Consider the following 16,565-nt stretch of genomic DNA (forward strand, 5'->3'; position numbering starts at 1 on the left):
TAGTGGGAAGAGAGTCTCCTTCCTTGCAGTTTTCCTCTGCAAACCTGAACTTTGGGGATCCCAGGATGTGGTGGCGTCTTGATGCCCTCCCTTCGCCCTCACTTCCACACACAGCACTGTTGCTCTCACCTCCCCACCTTATCCCACTCTTCTGAAGCATTCGGTAACAGATTCTTCCATCAGCTCTTATTCTACCTTTATGACATCCTCTCCATCTATTCCCCTGGGAACTTCCCTTCACTAGGGGAGTGGAATTTTAGTACTTTCAATCTTGAAAATTTTAAGATGTGTAATTTCCTTGCTTAAGACTCTCTAGTGGATTTCCCTCCAGCTTGCTTAAAATGAAATCTGCAATGTTGGCATGGTCCGTCGGTCCTCCTGGCGCTGGCTTTCACCTCTGCAGCTCCTCCCCACCGTTTCCCTCCTTCTCTCGGTTCCAGCAACAGTAGTTTTCTTGCTACCTCCTAAAAACATGCCCAGAATGCTCAGGGTCTTTCCCTTTCTAGTCTTTGCATATGCTACATAATACACACACACACACACACACACACACACACACACACACACAATATGGTTAGGTTGTCTCCCAGAAGCTCTTGTATCAATGCAGGAATGTGGAATGTTTGGAATGTGAGAACTATAGCATCATCAGTCCATGTCATGTCAGTAATAGATGTATAGTAAATAAATAGCAATAAATACACACCACACAATGTATAATATTTACATAAATATATGTTATCATTATGTGTTATATAATTATATATATATGTGTGTGTGTTTATATACACAACATGTATCTACATCTATTTATCTATCTATCTATCTATCTATCTATCATCTATCTATCTATCTATATAGAACTCTGCTTATAGTGTTCATGATTGTATCCCCAGTGATTTGACCAGTATCTGGACACAGTGGGCACTCACATATCTCCTGATTGAGTGAGGGAATAAGTGAATGGGTAAATAAATGAAGGAATCATTTTAGCTGAAGTGCTATAATTGAGTCTCAGCAAATTAGGTGCCTACCCTTGTGCTAGGGAGACATGGCCACTGCTCCAGACTCACATGGATTAAGAGTAAAATATCAAGAGTGAAATTTTAAAAGGGAAAATCCTGGTGCTACTCAAAGAAAAAGAAGCTGGAGGCATTCACCATGTACTCTCACTTCCCTTTCTCTGTCATGAATGCCTGTACAGCAGTACCTTGCAATACTTTGGTCTTCTCTCCTACTATCGTCTTGCTATTGATTCTAATACCATATCTATCTTTTATTTTCCTTTTTGCTCCTACTATCACATTCACACTGGCCTACAATTCCTTTTGTGAGTCCTCTTGTCCCCATTATGATCTCCCAATACCCACAATCTCAGAAATGAATTTTATTGTCATGTATTTGAAAAAATAAAAAAAAAAATGCATGGCAAATTATGTTCTCCCTATTTAGAGAAGTGTGATTTTCCAGCATGGGTACCTGTTGAGTCAGCTATATGTACTCTTATTGCCAACTCCCAAGGACTCTTTGGTTCATGCTTTCAGAGAGTTCACAATCAATTCTAAAACGGATTTTACAAATAAGCTCATTGAGTCTTTGGGGAAGACTATATGGGAGATTAGGTCTATATGCGAAGAAAGATAAAGCGTTTTAAGGCTTAGAGAATTTACCTGCACAGAGTAAAATTTCAGCATGACTGGAACTAGACTCTGTGTCTTCAATCTGTGGTTTGAGTTGCCTCTTCCTGCTTTACCTGTTCGCTACATCCCACTCGATCCCTCAAGCTCTACTCTTCATGCCCATGCAGCTGAGCTCCAACTCTCTGTAGAGTCGGCCTGATTACACAGCCAACACAGAGCTCCAAATGTTAGTGAAGTCACTAGTTACATCATGCACATCTGTAGTTCCTTTTAACACTGACTTTTGCAAGATCTTTCATATTTTATTTTAGGCCTCAGACAATTACATGTCTCAGGAACAGAATCCTAAAGGAGCATGCTGTTGTTTTTAATGTTACTATTAAATTTAGTAATATGCTAAGCATATCATGCATTTTCAACGTAAATTGATAACTTTTGTTAAATATTATTTAGAATGATAAGTTTTGAATTAAACCATATGCAATCATGAATTGAACTCAGATGATTTTGGTTAGTGATTCTTGTTCTTGCCTTTGAAGTCAGCACACTCAATAGAGATTAAAATATGGCTATGGATGATTCAGTTTGTGGAATCTTTGTAAGCTGGAAATTTGTTAGGAAAAGACATAGAAAAAAATAAAAATATTTTATAAAATGTGGGCTATTTTAGGACTAATTTTGTCAGCAAGATGCCAAGGGGTTTCTCTCTTAAGTGTCAAAATTCAAGACCTACTGTTCAAATAGTTCTGTCTGGGGAAGGACTGAAGAAAGGCAAGGCTATTTCTAAGATATGGAAGTAACATGCAACATGTCAGAAAAAAAAAGAAGGTGTCTACAGGAGTCTTCATGGAAAAGCACCCTTATCTTTAACATAACTGCCATACCATAGACTAAACACTTCCCATTTTGTAGACTATTGGAAGCATATAAAGGTTATACAAAATCATTTCAGCCTTGAGGAATATTTCAATGCACTCCTTATAATTACTAGGCCTATACCATACACAAGTATGACTGGCAAGTGCTGCAAATTGGGAAGTAAATCTCACATGAAAAATTTGCTTTTCTGGTTTTGTCTTGCAATCCAGAGCATTCAGGTTCAAAGTTTTTCTGGACTTTTTATCAAAAGAATCTCTAATTATTTCTTATTCATATTTTATCTTTAAAAATATTAAATTTTTAAAAGGTAAAACTGGTTTTCTATACAAGAAAACTCAGTTCCAGGGGTTGAGAGTTCAACAGACCAGCATTGTAATGTGTAATCACCTGCGTAAAATCTTGTTATTTTAAATCTTTATTTATATGTTTAAGAGATAATTTAAAGAAAACTAAGTGAGGATCCCATGCTGAAGCCAGCATTAACCAACTGAAGTAATCTATTATAGGGGAAGCTAAGACGCATCTATGGAGTTAAAATAGTTGGTTAGCATGAGTTTTCATTTATTTGACTTGAGTCTTGTGAACTACAATGGCCACTTGCCTTAAATCTTCCTTGGTTTATGATTTAATACTATGATTTTCATGTTATTAGATTGTAATCTTTGTGAGGGCAGAGTATAAGGTTCCACACATCCCTGTGTGCCCCGTATGATCTTGCTCCATATCTGTTAGCTACTAGATGTCTTAGCAGTGCTTGTGGAAAGGATGCTATCTATGCTCCCAAGGGAACCCATTTATCCCCTGCTGGCGAAAGAAAAGCTAATATGAACTTTCCACATCAGGTAAGATCCATGGAACATTACTATTTTGACAGAAGCTACTATAATGAGAAAAATGAAATAAACATGGTTCTGACTCACTGAACAAATCCTATAAATATGTCTATTCCAATAAAAGTTAGAAAACCTAGACCTCTTCACACGTTCAACTGTCCTTCTCCTACCTTATGTTGAAATGATGTCATCTTCAGATTTCTAGGATGGGCACAGGAAGGTCATTTTCTTAAAGGAACAAACATGGTTGAATAGATTCTATTTAAAAAATATATATATTGTGTAATTTAAAAGCAAAATATTGAAACTCAATTTAAATATTTATTGATGATACCGGAGGGCCACAGAGTGTTTTATTCTACAGGAATATATTTGTATATATAAAAGGACTCAGGGAAGCCTTGGACCATTTATCATTTAAAACAGCTTGTTTTCTAATAAGAGAAGAGTTTTCTTAAAAAAATCTAATTGTTTATCATGTAAGAATACGACCCTGTGCGGCTGGATATGGGAATTTGAGCTTCTCTTAGCACATGGAGGATGGGGGGTTTCTAAAGTATTTCCACACGTTTCTAAATCCTAATTCCTTTCCTAGGCATTTCCTGGAAACACCAACTCGGACAGCGTGGTCCGGCATGACCTGCAGCATCCCGTGGTGGCCCGCTATGTGCGCATGGTGCCCCTGGACTGGAACGGAGAGGGCCGCATCGGGCTCCGCGTGGAGGTGTACGGCTGCGCCTACTGTGAGTCCCCGTGCCCACGGGTGGGGTTGCTCCCCCACCCTGAGAGCGCCATCTGGCTCGCATTAACTGTTTCCTATTGCGTCCTCTGAAAATAAACTAAAAATGCTCGTTTTCCACTGTAGCAACAAACATCTTGCACACACATGTAAGAATACCATGATGTAAAGGACTTAGAAAGTGACTTTTGTTCCGTGGTCCAAAACAACCAAGCTTATTAATTAAGTCGTCTGTAGTCTTATGAAATATTTAAAAGGAGAAAACCTCTGCTTGTACCCACCTCTGTGGCTCTTAGAGAAGAGTGTGGGATCCATGCTGAAGAATTTTCTTACATTCCACCAAATCTGAGCTGTGGCCCTTCCAATTTTTACGTCGATTAGTTTATTTCCCTTTTTTTCAAATCTATATGTTTTTCACCCAAAGAGTTTGTTTTCACTTAATCTTGTTTTAACTCTCTCCTATTTCTAATAAATTTCTTTTTAACATTTTAAATGTCTGAATACTTGATACCTGTTCCCAATGATGTCAGTATATGGATTTGGGGTACTGTGATTCTGCTATCTGTTGTCTCTGATGATTTTTGTTCATAGTGTAGCCATCGCCCTTTTTCCAGGGGTATGTAGCAAGACCTTCTGTGCGTGCCTGAAGCCGTCGGTGGTAACGAACCCCAACCAGATAGACAGATTTTTCCTATGCATACCTACTTATGGTAAAAGTTTAATTTATTAATTGGACATAGAGATTCATGACAATAAATATTAAGGAAATAGAATGATAACAATATACTGTAAAAAAAAGTTATTCAAACTTATGAATCTGTTGTTTCTGGAATTTAATATTTAATATTTTCAACTTGGGTTGTTGAAACTACACAAAAGCACTAAACAAATGAGGGAGAGGCTACTGTATTTGATTTCCTCTTCCTCGTTTATGTCCTTCCTCTTCTCTCTCACCCACTCTTTTTCCCACTCCTCTCCTTCTTTCTTACCCCCTCTTCTTCCTTTTATCCTCCAATTTATTCCCGTCCACAGTCTTCTGCGTATCCATCTTGACTGACCTCAAGTTTGTCAAAACTCTATCTGAGGAACTTCTTTAAGAACAAAACTGGTGCTAGATTCTTCTAGGGAGGAGGTTTTTCTTTGCTTATTTTCTTCCTGTGAAGGCAATACCAACCCCAAATTAAAAATTGCTTACATTTCTTGAAGCCACTAGAAAACGTAAAGTCAGTCTGTAAAAACATTACTTGCAAACACTGGCTTCATATTATGAATTTTCCAGTAAAATATTTTCTTCTGCTCCCAGGAAATATCTTTTTCCCTGTTCTGCTGATCATCCAGGGAAGGAAAAATATTGGGTAGGAGCAGGGCAGGGAATTGGGATATCAGGATTTTTGCAAGGATTTTCTTATTAGATTTTTTACTACCAATTCTTACAGACTCATAAACACAGAAGTTCACTATAACCAGAAAATGGAAAACTCTTCTATTTCACAAGGTTTTTAAAACTAAGGGAACACAACATTCTATATAAATAATACATAAAGCCGTAATATCTATGAGAATTTAGTTACAGAGATTGGCAAAATAATGGTACTGAATAATCTTTTATTAATTCATAGGCAAAATGATGATGTGCAAACTTAGCAGATTATAATAAAAGGGTCATGGGTATTATCTAAAAATTCCATAGGTGTTCATTTTATAATGAACATTATAATAGCAGATATAACACATATTTATTCAGAAGAATGTGGCTTTTCAAGAGGAAGTTTTAGGTCTTTGGGGAAAACCCAAAAAGAGCCCTGGTAATAGATGAGGATCCTCACTGTCATGGGGCTGGGCGCTCATGGACACAGAGCACTATCTCTCTGCATATTCTGGCTCTCAGCATCATGGGGTGGCCAGGGTGAGACATGGTGTTTTATCTGCATGACACCTGTCCTAAGAAACATGTTCAGCTTTCAAGTCATGAAAAAGATGAAAACCATGACATATGGGACTGTTTATTAAGAATTAATTATTGGCTACATTTCAAGTGTCATGAAATATGCTAAATATCAGTAACAGCACAGGGAATAAGAAAACCTTGGTCTTTGGGAGACAAATTTATACAGTTAATCTAGTGGTATTAATTATGATAAAACAGTGACAGTTAAAATTTGCCCATGGGCACAGAGCCTGGTGATGGGACCAAAAGGAAAGCCAGGTGGTCTGGGACAGTGCTCCAGCTCACTGTTTCTGTTCCCAAGCCCTAAATCCAACAAAGTGGGTACCCACCTGACCATCCCCAGGGCAACTACAGGCTCACACAGCTGCTAGTGGCCCCGATCACGCCCAGTTCCTACTATTTCTTGAAAATAAAACTTCATCAGTGCTATATTATTATAAATCATCTTTTATTTCTCTTATTTCACACAGATGGAATGATAAAATATGCATTATTTTGTATCTTATTTATTTTCTACAAATATTTATGAGATATATCCATGTTGTTGTATAAAAAATATTAGTTTATTTTCATTAATATTATCCCTTTGGGTAAATATTTTGCCATAATTTGTTCATTTCATATTGGTGAACATTAGAGTTCTTTTCAGTTTGGGGGTATTTCTATAGAATTACTATGAATTTTTCTATAGAATTGTTACAAATGTTAGAAAAGGTATTTAGCAAATAGCATATATATATAATATATATTATATATATATATATATATATAAAATTTTTCTATAGAATTGTTACAAATGTTAGAAAAGTTATTAGCTGATAGCGTGTGTATATATATATATATTTTTTTTTTCAACCTTTGCCACGAATGACACATTTTTTTATAAAGTGGTTGTATTGATTCAGATTCTCACAATGCATAAGAATTCCTGTTGCTCCAAGGATTCAGGCGTTTGGTATTGTTTTAAAGTTTACCCATTGTAGTGGGAGACTTGAAATATGACAATGTGCTCTATAATCACTGCAAGTGGTTTTGTAAAATGAAGAGTGAATGCTATTATGGGTTTTTCCCATCAAGACTAAGTTTTGAAAGTCTCCAGATTGGAAGGGTAAATAACTGAAACAAAATAGGAAGATAGGAAGCCAGATATTTCTAGTGTATAAATCTTTCTGGAGGAAAAAAAATCATACAGATTTGGAAAACTATATTAATATTTGTACCAATAGATACCAGTGGAGTACATGATAAATTGACATCCTAAAATAAAAAAGAAATTGAAAGATAACATTGTAGTTGGCTAGACAGTGTCTCCTAAGACATTGGGACCTAATTCTTGTGTAACAGAGTGCATAAGTGTGACTAAGAGTCTCACCATGGCTTGAACAGCCTGCGTTTTCCAGGGGGGCTTCAAATTCCATTACTTATATCCTGATCAGAAATAGGCAGGTAAGGAGGAGGCTGTGACTTCAAGGCAGAGACTGGGGTGAAATGGCTACAAACCAAGGGATGTGGGCAGCCACCAGGAGCAGGAAGAGAAAGGAGCAGAGTCTGCCTTGAATCCCCCAGAGGGAGCGTGGACCTGATTTGGGATTTCTGTCCCCAGAACTGTGAGAAAACATTTCTGTTGTTTCCATCCACCAAGTTCTTGGTAGTTTTTTTATAGCAGCAGTAGGAAATGAATACAGCATCAACGTCAAGACAGAAAATAAAATTTTGTAAAAACATTAGAAGATGTCCACATGGATGTTCTCCAATATAACCTTCTAAAAAGATGCAAGTGTTCTCCACCTGCTCTAGCCACTGTCCACAAGTGGCTACTGGGGTTTGATGAATAGCTTAAACAACAGACAAACTGCATTTTTATTTAACTTTAATTTATCTAAATTTGAATTTAAATATTGTAACTACTGGCTAACATAATGGAGTACAGTTAAAAGAATCAAAACATACACTTCTTCATATTTTTCTTCCATATCCCTTTGTAATCTAAATAAACTATAACATTTTTTTCTCCAGTGGCAGTCTTTAATTTTTTTCCTTAGTTTGGAAAACAATTTAATCATGCTAGAAACTGTCTTTAGAGTCAATAATGTAAAGCCCAGGCATTTATCTAACCACACAAAATTTACAGATTGGTTTCTTTTTTTGTTTTTAAAAAATGCAAATTGCATTTATCTCTTTTTCAAAAATCATATGTTTACAAAAAGAAAAAGATGTGTTAAATGTATTTATTATGTGAAACTTTTTTAAAATTCACTACAATTTAAATTTATCTCTTATGGAATTCATACTAGAGGGGATGCTTAGGTGACCCTCGATTTTTCTCCAACTGAATCAACTGTTGTCTCAAGGGCTGTCTCTGATGTTTCATGAGAAAAGTAGCCGTGTGTCTTTGAGAGAGGAAATGTGCCACTTTGATGAATTCATTTATTAGTTCTAGTAGTTTTTTTTGAAGACCCTTTTGGGTCTTCTAGGTATAGAATCATGTCGTTCGCAAATAGTGATAATTTAAGTTCTTCTTTTCCTATTTTTATGCCTTTAATTTCTTTTGTCTGTCTAATTGCTCTGGCCAGTGTTTCGAGAACTATATTGAAAAGAAGTGGTGAGAGAGGGCATCCCTGTCTTGTTCCAGATTTTAGAGGGAATGTCTTCAATTTTTCTCCATTCAGAATGATGCTAGCCTGAGGCTTAGCATAGATAGTCAAATGTGGGTCAGGTCTGCCCTTCCATTTGCCCTATTCATAAGTAGCAGTGCTGTGTCACTAAGGTCTCAGCAAGGAGAAATGTGGCTTTGATTATTCGGTGGGAGGAGAGATGCATTCCCTCATCTTCCTAGGAGCCCTGTGGAGGTTGATCTGGGATCTATCTGAAACCTGAAGACTAGACAGGGACTGGTACTCCTTTTCCTTCAATGTTTGTCAGAAGTGCTGGGGAGACGGGGTTTGGGGGGCAGGACACGGCTCCCAAGTGAGCCCCATTCTATTTGTGTGCCTCTTGGATGTCACCTTGTGTTTTCTTTCTTTCCTTTATGCATTTCTTCCAAGAGCATTTTTGTCATTTAAGAAATTCGGTGCTTTTCAAGGTTAAAAATAAGAGATTCCCTCTGTCCCAGGTGGAGCACTTTTGTTCCAGGACACCGTTTTGAAGCCTTCAGGGTTTCTGCTGTTCCTGTTTCCTGACTTGTCTTGAATATAATATGCTTTCCAATTTCAAAGAATCTAAACTCATTTTAAATTATTCTGCTCCCTCTGCACTTGGTTTTCCCTCAAGTTTAGTTGAAACAAGTGCATGCTGTTATTTTTAAAACTTAGTGAGACGTCCCACGTCTTTGGACTCGGTAAGCCTTCTCCCACAGCTCTGACGCTAATCTTCTTACTCCATCCTGGAAGACTACGGGGAACAAAAAGTCTCCGTTTAATATTTTGTTTAAAAAGTCACTTATGGCTGCATTACCCAAACATTCATTTCACAAAAGCTAAACATAGTGTATTGATTAAAGCAGTAATTATTTTGCAATGGCAAATACAAAATTAGTTTTTAACCAGAGTCTTCCTGAGAGTCAGGTTGTTTCCTTGGGAAGCCAGGATATAAGCAATTTAAGTAATTTTTATATAGGCCTTCAATTCGGGTGAACAATTAAGAAGTCCTCGATAGGGTTATCTACTACAGATCATGGTGGAAAATCAAAGGCTGACCAAGTAAAACAGCATATCAAAAAAGCCAAATATAGTGTAGACACACAGCTGTGTTGGATCCTTTCATACTGTGCCCAACACAACCACTTCTCCCATGAAACTGTCCTTTTTTAGGTAACACACTGTGATGGTTACGATGTGAGCTATCCCCCCAAAACTCATGGTACACATGCAGGAATGTTCGAAGGTGAAATGATTAGATGATAGGAGCTGTAACCTCATCAATAGATTAATCCACTTGATGGACTAATAATTTTAAAGGATCACTGTTCTGAGTCGTAACTGTAGGCAGCTGGGGCAGGGCTAGAAGAAGTAGGTAACTGCGGGCATGCCATTGGGATTGTATGTCCTGTACCTGTCTCTTCTCTTACTCTCTCTGCTTCCGAGCTGCCCTGAGCTGAAGGAGCTGAGAGCTTTCCCGTGCAATGCCCTCGCACCATGGTGTCCTGCCTCAACTCAAGCCCAGAGTAATGGAGTCAGCCAGCTATGGAGTCACTTCTGAAACTATGACCCCGCACTTTTCTTCCTCTAAGTTGTTCTTGTCCACTACAAAAGCTGACTGACACAACAACTGCTTCCCCTAGCTCTCATGGTGCCAGGGCAAGAGACCCTAACTTGAACATATGGATTATTTTCCCAGGGCTTTGGTAAGAAATTTCCACAAACAACGTGGCCTGAAACATCAGAAATGTGTTCTCTCACAGAGAGAATTGGTTCCTTCTGGAAACCCAGAGAGAAAACCTGTTCCACGCCTTTCTCTCATCTAAAGGCTGCAACCCTTGGCTTGTAGCTTCACCATCCCTGCCGCTGTCTCTGGCTTCACATGGTCTCCTTCCCACTGCAGGAGTCTGTATCTCTGTGTCTCCACGTGAGTTTTCTCTAAGGATATAGTCACTGGATTTAGGGCCCACCGGGACCCAGTATGACGTCATTCTAATCATAACTGTCGAAACTCAATTTCCAAGGAAGCCCGTATCATGAGGTTCTATGTAAACATAAATATGCAGAAAATAGTATACAGTGCTATACATATTTATTAAGAGTGGAAAAAAAATCTATGTTTAGATTAGTTTAATTGGGCAGAGAAATAAATAATTGTATCACTCAAACCCTATTCTCTTGTTTAAATCAGGTGTTAAATTTTGTAAGATACAGAAGGATTCTTGATACTTGAACTCTGTGTTCAGAATTTGTTGAATTTGTTCAGAGAACATTTACTTGTAGTCTACTGTATTAAGGCATTTTGAGACAACTTAAAGCATTGTCCCTGCCCTCTAGCAAATTAAATTTGGGAAGAAGAGATGGACAAGTAAATGGTGTAATACTCTGTAAAAAAAAAAAAAAAAAAAAAAAAGTGACCATCCAGGGGCAGGAAACATTTCCACTGTTGGTAGGTGGGTCAGGTATCACCCATCTTAAAAATGATAAAAAAACAGGGCAAAGGAGAATTCCAGATGGGAGTAGCTTTTTCAATATCAGAATCTGAGAGGTGACAATATAATTTATTCTTATAATTGGAGTTCGTTTTTCGTATATGTGTGTATAGTTAAAGTGAGTGTTTTAATACTACTTGGAGGACTAATATATTTGTGACATAGATTCATCAATTTCATTAGGATTAGTTGAATTCTACTATTTGTAAAGCATTTTGATAATCGGACTCAAAATGAAAATCTGACCACAACATACCTGTGTTTAAAACACTTTCATGATGTTACATTGATTAGAAAGTCCAGGCTGTTGGTTTGAAATATAATTTTCCCCAGGTCAACAATTACCTCTGTAGTTCTGTCTTTTCCATGTTACATTCTATGCCCCACTAATATGAACTATTTATATCTCCAAATGCATGAATGGCTTGCTCCTCGAATATATATCCATTTAAGATCATATGTCTGACGGGAATTCCTTCTCCTGCATGCTCTACCTATTCAGTTTTTCTATCTTCCAAGATTCACTTCAGATGAAATCTTGTAAGACTTCTCTGAAGTTCTGGAATAAACCACTTCTTTTCTCTACTCTGATTATATCATATGATCATTTCCAATGAATCATTTATTTATCAAGATATTTCAAAACTAAAGTAGACTGTGGGATATTGGGTAGAGGAGGCAGATACAGCCACCTCATTCATCATCCACATTTCATTATTTAGCAGATGCTCTGTACACACACACACACACAAAAATGTTTTTAGAAGTGAATTAATATTAGGTGTAAGTGGTACAGATCCTGTTTATTCCCTTGATGAAAACTGCCTACTGTTTGAGGCTGTATTCATTCTTCTACTGGTTGATCAGGATATAAATCTATAATGCTATATTGAATGGTGATCCAAGGGCCTACAAACTTCTGGAACAATTGTCAAACCAAGTACATTAATTGGTATTCTGAAAGAGCTCTATCAAGGAAGTAACTCAGTGTTCCTTTCTCTAAATATTTCTGGGCCTCTTGTGTTATTTCTAAGTAAGGTTATTTTAAACTACAATCTCATGAAACTCCTTAATGGGTTTTATATATAAATTGTTCATCATCAGAGGAAAAAAATATATTATTCATTCATTAATCTGGGCATGATATCTAGGTTTATATGAAAATAAAAATAACTCAAAGTACAAATGGGTTTAATAGCTACCAATGTCAAGATATCAAGATAAAAAAGTAATTAAAATTGTCATACTAATATATTATGTATGCAAGACATGCTGTATTATTTTCAAGTAATTAGATAAAAAATAAATTCTGTGTGTTATAAATGGAACATTGCAAAAAGAAAAAAGAGAAATGGAACTTGTTGGTAAAAGAAATGAACTTTAGATTCAAGAACATGTAGTGTTCTCTGTTTTTTTTTTTTTTTTAAGTGCTGTGGCTCGTGCCTATAATCCCAGCAATTTGGGAGACTGAGACAGGAGGATTGCAAGTTTGAGGCCAGCCCAGCCTCACCAACTTATAAACTTAGCAACCATAAGCAACTTAGTGAGGCCCTGTCTCAAAATAAAAATTTAAAAGGGCTGGGGATATAGCTCAGTAGTTAAGCACCCCAAAGTCGGTTGCATTTGACATTATAATTGGAAATCTTTGTAATAGAACAGATGTGTCTGTATCTGTATCTATCCATGAATTTATGTATCTACACACATATGTATACATACATATATGTACATATATGTGTATAGATATGTATAGATACATATATGTACATATATATACATATTGGTGGCTTTCCTTGGTAGTATCCATATAGCAATTGACAGATCATTCTTTTTTTTTCTTATCTTTATTTTATTTATTTATTTTAAAAAATATTTATTTATTTTAATTAAGTATATATTTCAGAAGAATGCATTTTGATTCATTGTACACAATTGCAACACAACTGTACATTTCTATGGTTGTACTTGATATAGCGTCACACCCATATGTGCAGTCATACACGTACCTAGGACAATGATATCCATCTCATTCTACCATCTTTCCTGCTCCCCTGAACCATCCCTCCCCTTTGCCTAATCAAAGTTCCTCCATTTTTCCCATGCCTCCCCCATCCCTGTATGGATCAGCATCCACTTATCAGAAAAAAAAAGCACATTTAGCCTTTGTTTTATGGGGATTGGCTTAGTTCACTTAGCATAATAGTCTCCAACTCCATCCATTTACCTGCAAATGCCATACTTTTATTCTCTTTTAATGCTGAGTAATATTCCATTGTGTATATATACCACAGTTTCTTTATCCATTCATCTACTGAAGGGCATCTGTCATTTGACCCAGCTATCCCACTGCTTGGTCTATACCCAAAGGACTTAAAATCAGCATACTACAGTAATACAGCCACATCAATGTTCATAGAAGCTTAATTCAAAATAGTTAAACTGTGGACAGATCATTCTGTCCACATGAAAAACATACCAGATCATTTGTGTCATAGTCTTTAGTTATTTTAGCAATGTCAATTTAAAAGTATAGATATTAAAAGTTAGTAAGAGATTACCTCATGTTAAGCTATGGAAAACATTAGATCCTCAGTAGGTCTCATTCCTGAAACAGTGTTTAAAGGTGACTTTGAATTGAAAATAAATTTTAAGGAGGAAAAAATAGTACATTATCATTTTTAATGTCTGTGGAGATACCTGTTACCAACAATTAATTGTTAAGCACTAATTTGTTTACTTGGAAATTAATTAGTATTGAGTGTGTTTAATAAGATAATGTGGTGGACACGTAGATACAAGATATTAACAGATGTCAGTTTATATTTTGCAGGACCATTTAGGATGACTCTGATTTGTAGGTAGATTCACATTGTATTACTTACTTACTGTGTAAATTTTAAAATTTACTCTCAAGAACTTTAAAAGTTATGTTGACACTTAAAACCAACAGTTTTGGGTTAAAAGCAACTTAAAATTACTGATAAAGACTAACATGCAATTAAATCCATGTTTGCTGTTCTGAATGTATTTGTATTGTAGAATTTCCAGAGCATTTGGTTTTCATTGTACAGAGTAGTCCAAAGTTCTTCCCATGAAATAATTTTCCAAGAAAATTAAAGATTGAAACATAAGTATACCCACATGTTACCATAGCTGGTTGAAGATAAGAATAATGAAAAGAAACTATGTTGTGGCATGTTTTATAAATGAGATGTTTTGATTAATACAGAAGAGCCATTTGTGCATTCTACAAGAACATTAAAGCTGAAAATTTCCCCAAAGACCTTCCAGCCCAATCCCTTCTTTTACTAACGAGGAGACCAAAACGCACGGGGTCATGTGGCTTACACAAATGAGCTAACTGCAGACTTGGAAATCCAGGTGCAGCAATCTCTAGCATTGCTTTCTTCCTGACAGTGTCTCACCTCTCCTCTCCTTGGTTCTTCTTGTCTTCTTCTCCGCCACCAAGGCTTTTTGCAGTCTCAGTGATAGCCCACACAAAATTATTTTGTAGACTCTAATGAATATAAATATCATCCGGCCCATCAATTATCAATACAAGAACATACAGGTGGAGATATTCAGCAAGAAAAATATCTCCATAATATCGCACATTCCACATTTCTAAAAGGAAATTGAAATGACTGATCTTTTTTCTAACACACTCATTTAAGAACAGCTTGCAAATAAACACAACTCAAGCTTTCATGGCATTTTGGTGCAGAAAGTTTATCAATCTCAGTCAGCACATTTCCTGGGGTAATCCTACCTCCCGAGATGTTTCAACTACCTTTTACACATAAGGTAATCCTTATTTATGTTAGGTGATTACAAAGAGTATTAAAGTCTCAGTTACAGTGATACAGTTCATCAACATTTCACCTAAAATCCCTGTTTAATGTGAGGGAAGAAATAAAATTTAAAACACTGCAAATATATATAAGAGATTCTTTTATTAGCTTTTATTCTTGAGTTGTTAGTCTTAATTATCACCTACTTAAATTAGCTTAGCTATGGAGAGAAGAGCAAATATTTAAGATAGCAGTTATCACCTTCATGAATTAAAAGTAACAATACAATAAAATAATTATTTAGTATGCTGACTTTTAAAATTTCAATCTAAATCACTTGAATTAGCAGTCAGTCATTTTGAAACTTTAGATTATTTTACTCTTACTAGAATAATATCATATCTTGTATATTTAAGGTTGACAACAGTTATCACCCTTTTTAAATTTACTTTTTGTATTTCTAGGGGAAATGTATATGTAATAGTTTCTTAGGCTCAAAATATTGTCATGTTAGTCTTTCTTGTTTGGTGGACTGGAATGAGTTGAAGAAGGTGTCTAATGTTCCATTTCACTTTCCATGAATGGGGGACAATCGTCAAAAAGAGAAGGCAACTCTTTTGGACCTTCTGAACACTCTGCCCCCAAGCACCCCCATATGATTCTCCCGAGGAGGAAATTCCTTGCATGTGGAATGGTGTGATCTGATGTCACTGTTTTAAGTTGCTTATACAGACACAGACTTAGCGTCTCTGGATTTGTCCATGGCTTTTTTAGAAAATAACTTGTGAGCTAGGGACCCCTTGAGGTGTTAACTGACATGCTTCACAATGCAAAGATTCCCGTGTGAGGTCGTCAGCTGCAGGGTCTTCAGAGACCTTCCTATCGCTGCAGGCCAGAGAGCAGAGAGCGCAGTATGTCTGACGCTGGAGGAAACAGTTCAAGGAAAAGGGCACAGTGTGTACAGATCCCCTTTTACTGTGCTTGCCCGTCAGCTTTAATGGTGTCCTCTTCACCCTGTTTCGAGGGAGCAATTCCTGTCCTAGGGTTATGGGGACCTGAACAGGTGGCACCGTACAGATGAGATCAGCAGCAGTTTATGAGAGATGTACGCCAACAGCCCTGGGAGGAAGCGCCTCATGACTGGCAGGCCCAGCTAGGGTTGCCCTTGGGAACAGAATGAACTACCAGGACTGTGGGAGGCGGCTTTGAGGTGGCAGGAGGGTGTTCTGTCCCTGCCTCCCACCGAGGATGCAACCCGGCTGGTTTTTTTTTTTTTTTTTTTTGGTTTGTATATAAAATGTTTAATCTATTTATAATACACACTTAAATACTTTAAATTGTTTCATTAAATAAAAGAGGCCTTGTCTAAGGGAGATAGCAATATTCCTACAGTCTGACCTTTGGTGTATCCTAAATTCTTTCAAATATTTCAATATTTTATTACATACTGATAGATTTTTTAAAAAAAGAGAAGAAAAACAGTAACAATAGATTCCTATTGAGAATAACTCTTAACATTATTTTGCTCTTTGGGAATAACTTTTACAAAAAATTGTAATTATTTTTTTAATCTGTTCTATGCAAAATATGATAATATCATATATATG

General features: G+C 36.6%; 1 protein-coding gene across 1 annotated transcript in view; it reads left to right on the forward strand.

The window, feature by feature from the left end:
- The window catches only part of Cntnap2 (contactin associated protein 2), a 1,898,037-nt gene that overhangs the window by 784,794 nt on the left and 1,096,678 nt on the right, over positions 1 to 16,565 (forward strand). The window contains exon 4 of the mRNA XM_005326627.5: positions 3,948 to 4,095. Coding sequence (XP_005326684.2) covers positions 3,948 to 4,095 — 148 coding nt within the window. The remainder of the gene's footprint in view (positions 1 to 3,947; positions 4,096 to 16,565) is intronic.

This window comes from Ictidomys tridecemlineatus, chromosome 2 (genome assembly GCF_052094955.1).
Source record: "Ictidomys tridecemlineatus isolate mIctTri1 chromosome 2, mIctTri1.hap1, whole genome shotgun sequence".
Taxonomy (NCBI): domain Eukaryota; kingdom Metazoa; phylum Chordata; class Mammalia; order Rodentia; family Sciuridae; genus Ictidomys; species Ictidomys tridecemlineatus.